A 5,587-nucleotide genomic window follows, 5' to 3' on the forward strand; every position below is an offset into this window, starting at 1 on the left:
CATATTACTGCTGGTGAGGAAGACCGCTCATGTTACTGCTGGTGAGGAAGACCGCTCTGATGTTACTGCTGGTGAGGAAGACCGCTCTGATGTTACTGCTGGTGAGGAAGACTGCTCTCATGTTACTGCTGGTGAGGAAGACTGCTCTCATGTTACTGCTGGTGAGGAAGACCGCTCTGATGTTACTGCTGGTGAGGAAGACTGCTCTCATGTTACTGCTGGTGAGGAAGACTGCTCTCATGTTACTGCTGGTGAGGAAGACCGCTCTCATATTACTGCTGGTGAGGAAGACTGCTCTCATGTTACTGCTGGTGAGGAAGACCGCTCTCATGTTACTGCTGGTGAGGAAGACTGCTCTCATGTTACTGCTGGTGGGGAAGACTGCTCTCATGTTACTGCTGGTGAGGAAGACTGCTCTCATGTTACTGCTGGTGAGGAAGACTGCTCTGATGTAACTGCTGGTGAGGAAGACCGCTCTGATGTTACTGCTGGTGAGGAAGACTGCTCTCATATTACTGCTGGTGAGGAAGACTGCTCTCATATTACTGCTGGTGAGGAAGACTGCTCTCATGTTACTGCTGGTGAGGAAGACCGCTCTGATGTTACTGCTGGTGAGGAAGACTGCTCTCATGTTACTGCTGGTGAGGAAGACCGCTCTCATGTAACTGCTGGTGAGGAAGACCGCTCTGATGTTACTGCTGGTGAGGAAGACTGCTCTCATGTTACTGCTGGTGAGGAAGACCGCTCTCATATTACTGCTGGTGAGGAAGACTGCTCTCATGTTACTGCTGGTGAGGGAAGACCGCTCATGTTACTGCTGGTGAGGAAGACCGCTCTCATGTCACTGCTGGTGAGGAAGACCGCTCTGATGTTACTGCTGGTGAGGAAGACTGCTCTCATGTTACTCGCATCCACTCCCCACCCGCAGACACGGCCAGATGTGTCTGTAGGGACGCCTGACCAAGCTGGAGGTAACACAGGGATTCGAACCTGGCAACGGAATATACCGCCACGCTACCCGGACGCCCCTGTGCAGGTTTTCTTTCCAACCCAACATGACACCTTCAGCCAGACAGATAAAGGTGGACTAGATACTGAAACCAGCTGGTTGAATACCAATGCATTAAACCATGCAATCAAACCATGACTGTGGTGCAGTCATGTGGCGAGACACAAATCTAAGGTGGTCTGTCGACAAACCCGATAGGAGGAGTCAGACCAAGCCATTCTCATCCCATGGCATCATGTGGTTGTGCTGCTGCCAAGGCATTGATAAACAGATGTGGAAGGTGCCCTTCAGCCCCCGTATGAGACGTGGTGCATGTTCCTTAGACTCCAGTGTAAAACTTTCTCCCTGATATACGAATATTAATGAGATACAGGTTAGGTAGCGGTGAACCTGCTGCGCGTCGTACAGATGCCACAGGGTCCATTGGGCGAGTATCCACAGGGTCCAGTGGGCGAGTATCCACAGGGTACAGTGGGCGAGTATCCACAGGGTCCAGTGGGCGAATATCCACAGGGTCCAGTGGGCGAGTATTCACAGGGTCCAGTGGGCGAGTATCCACAGGGTCCAGTGGGCGAGTATCCACAGGGTCCAGTGGGCGAGTATCCACAGGGTACAGTGGGCGAGTATCCACAGGGTCCATTGGGCGAGTATCCACAGGGTCCAGTGGGCGAGTATCCACAGGGTACAGTGGGCGAGTATCCACAGGGTCCAGTGGGCGAGTATCCACAGGGTACAGTGGGCGATTATCCACAGGGTACAGTGGACGAGTATCCACAGGGTACAGTGGACGAGTATCCACAGGGTACAGTGGGCGATTATCCACAGGGTACAGTGGACGAGTATCCACAGGGTACAGTGGACGAGTATCCACAGGGTACAGTGGACGAGTATCCACAGGGTACAGTGGACGAGTATCCACAGGGTACAGTGGGCGAGTATCCACAGGGTACAGTGGACGAGTATCCACAGGGTCCAGTGGGCGAGTATCCACAGGGTACAGTGGGCGATTATCCACAGGGTACAGTGGGCGAGTATCCACAGGGTACAGTGGACGAGTATCCACAGGGCCCATTGGGCGAGTATCCACAGGGTCCATTAGGAGAGTATCCACAGGGTACAGTGGATGAGTATCCACAGGGTCCATTAGGTGAGTATCCACAGGGTACAGTGGATGAGTATCCACAGGGTCCATTAGGCGAGTATCCACAGGGTACAGTGGGCGAGTATCCACAGGGTCCATTGGGCGAGTATCCACAGGGTCCAGTGGGCGAGTATCCACAGGGTACAGTGGGCGAGTATCCACAGGGTCCAGTGGGCGAGTATCCACAGGGTACAGTGGGCGATTATCCACAGGGTACAGTGGGCGAGTATCCACAGGGTACAGTGGACGAGTATCCACAGGGTCCATTGGGCGAGTATCCACAGGGTCCATTAGGCGAGTATCCACAGGGTACAGTGGATGAGTATCCACAGGGTCCATTAGGTGAGTATCCACAGGGTACAGTGGATGAGTATCCACAGGGTCCATTAGGCGAGTATCCACAGGGTACAGTGGGCGAGTATCCACAGGGTCCATTGGGCGAGTATCCACAGGGTACAGTGGGCGAGTATCAATATTAATGGGCTCATAAAACGTTGGACGTGCATTTAGTTTTGGTGTGTGTGGACGTAGCGTGTGGGAGGATCACGCTATCTCCCCACCCCGAACAGGCGCCCGGACTGACCAGAGGAGGCGCTAGTGCAGCCACCGGGACACACCCACATCCGGCTTCCCACCCGCAGACACAGCCAGTTGTGTCTGTAGGCATGCCCGACCAAGCCGGAGGTAACACGGGGATTCGAACCGCCCATCCCCGTGTCGGTAGGCAGCGGAATAGACCGCCAGGCCACCTGGACGCCCCAAAATTCAGTATTTTCACTGCTTTTTAACATCCCACTTTCTCTAAAACACCCCCCACCGCTGCTTCACATTGCTACAGTGGCCTTACTGTGTACACACAGGTCTGCTGATGCTGCGGCGGGATGCATATTTTAGACCTTGGCCTTCAAGACACACACACACACACACACACACACACACACACACACACACACACACACACACACACACACACACATATATACACACACCCTGCATAACCAGGCAAGTGTGTGATAATGTTCTGAGAGTTGGGGTACGGAGCGCCTCACTAGGGCGCTCCACCACACACACTCTTACCAGACTGACTAAACACGTGTGCTGGGAAAAAATCTGTTATTTTTAGACGTTCAACAAAGAACAAGGCTATGTTCAGGGAACACTCGGTGGCCTCGGCGAGAGGCTTTCATTCGCTGTTTTGGATTCGCTGTTATGTGATGTGTTTTGGTGATATTTTGTCCGGTTCATCTTTGATAAACGGACGAGGAAACGTGACCGAGGGGAGAGCAGATGAGGCAGCACATACAGAGGAGGTGCGTCTTACCGAAGGTTGATTTATTGTTTTGATCAGAGCAACGTCCCCTACCGAGTTCAGTAAAGTGGGTAGATGGAATCTGCGCCGCAGGCCGGCCGGTGTCGTAGAGCGCTGGTTCTCAATCAGGTCCTCAGGGTCATCCGCCGGTCCTGGTTTTTGTATTGTGGCGAGTGGCCGCGAGTTTTTGAAACTGACACAGAAGGTGAATCCTTTACAGTTAGAAAACCGCTGTAAATAAATCACATAATTACTTGTCGTAATCTGTCTGATGACTGAAGGGCTACATGCAGACATCTTTTCATCTTCCACTTGTTCTCACTGCCCCCTTAGTTTGGTTTGCAAACTGAACCTGATGTTAAAATAATGAAAGGTGAAAGGACGATAATGGAGCTGCTGCAGAGACACACGTGTATATGTATATACACTCACCGGCCACTTTATTAGGCACGCCTGTCCAACTGCTCGTTAATGCAAATTTCTAATCAGCCAATCACATGGCAGCAACTCAATGCATTTAGGCATGTAGACATGGTCAAGACGATCTGCTGCAGTTCAAACCGAGCATCAGAATGGGGAAGAAAGGTGATTTAAGTGACTTTGAACGTGGCATGGTTGTTGGTGCCAGACGGGCTGGTCTGAGTATTTCAGAAACTGCTGATCTACTTGGATTTTCACACACAACCATCTCTAGGGTTTACAGAGAATGGTCCGAAAAAGAGAAAATATCCAGTGAGCGGCAGTTCTGTGGGCCAAAATGCCTCGTTGATGCCAGAGGTCAGAGGAGAATGGCCAGACTGGTTCGAGCTGATAGAAAGGCAACAGTAACTCAAATAACCACTCATTACAACCGAGGTATGCAGAAGAGCATCTCTGAAAGCACAACACGTCGAACCTTGAGGCAGATGGGCTACAGCAGCAGAAGACCACACCGGGTGCCACTCCTGTCAGCTAGGAACAGGAAACTGAGGCTACAATTCGCACAGGCTCACCAAAATTGGACAATAGAAGATTGGAAAAACGTTGCCTGGTCTGATGAGTCTCGATTTCTGCTGCGACATTCGGATGGTAGGGTCAGAATTTGGCGTCAACAACATGAAAGCATGGATCCATCCTGCCTTGTATCAACGGTTCAGGCTGGTGGTGGTGGTGTAATGGTGTGGGGGATATTTTCTTGGCACACTTTGGGCCCCTTAGTACCAATTGAGCATCGTGTCAACGCCACAGCCTACCTGAGTATTGTTGCTGACCATGTCCATCCCTTTATGACCACAGTGTTCCCATCTTCTGATGGCTACTTCCAGCAGGATAACGCGCCATGTCATAAAGCTCGAATCATCTCAGACTGGTTTCTTGAACATGACAATGAGTTCACTGTACTCAAATGGCCTCCACAGTCACCAGATCTCAATCCAATAGAGCACCTTTGGGATGCGGTGGACCGGGAGATTCGCATCATGGATGTGCAGCCGACAAATCTGCAGCAACTGCGTGATGCTATCATGTCAATATGGACCAAACTCTCTGAGGAATGTTTCCAGTACCTTGTTGAATCTATGCCACGAAGGATTAAGGCAGTTCTGAAGGCAAAAGGGGGTCCAACCCGGTACTAGCAAGGTGTACCTAATAAAGTGGCCAGTGAGTGTGTATATATATATATATAGGTGGCATGGTGGCCCAGTGGTTAGCACTGTTGCCTCACAGCAAACAGGCCCTGGGTTCGACGCTCAGGCCGTCCCAGGTCCTTTCTGTGTGGCGTTTGCATGTTCTCCCTGTGTCTGCGTGGGTTCCCTCCCAGCATCAAAAAGACCTGCATCCCGGGGGCTGCACGGCGGCCGCCCACTGCTCCTAGCTACAGCTAGGATGGGTTAAATGCAGAGGAAGACTTTCCCCACGGGGATCAATAAGTAGTAAAATAAATAAATGAATGTTAGGGTTATTACTCCTGTCTGTGCCCCTGAGCAAGGCAATAGGAAAGAAGAACTGGAGTTGGTCCCTGGCTGCAGCAGCTGCCTGAGAGAGAGGTGTGTGTGTGTGTGTGTGTGTGTGTGTGTGTGTGTGTGTGTGTGTGTGTGTGTGTGTGTGTGTGTGTGTGTGTGTGCGCTGATCAGCCAAAACATTAAAACCA

General features: G+C 51.5%; 1 protein-coding gene across 1 annotated transcript; it reads left to right on the forward strand.

The window, feature by feature from the left end:
- The first annotated feature begins 1,417 nt into the window (after positions 1–1,417).
- LOC130128475 (basic salivary proline-rich protein 1-like) lies at positions 1,418–2,629 on the forward strand. Its single transcript, XM_056298078.1, has one exon. It carries the CDS (start codon positions 1,418–1,420, stop codon positions 2,627–2,629), a length of 1,212 nt encoding a protein of 403 aa, XP_056154053.1.
- Positions 2,630–5,587: the final 2,958 nt, after the last annotated feature.

Source organism: Lampris incognitus, chromosome 18 (assembly GCF_029633865.1).
Source record: "Lampris incognitus isolate fLamInc1 chromosome 18, fLamInc1.hap2, whole genome shotgun sequence".
In the NCBI taxonomy this organism is placed as follows: Eukaryota; Metazoa; Chordata; class Actinopteri; order Lampriformes; family Lampridae; genus Lampris; species Lampris incognitus.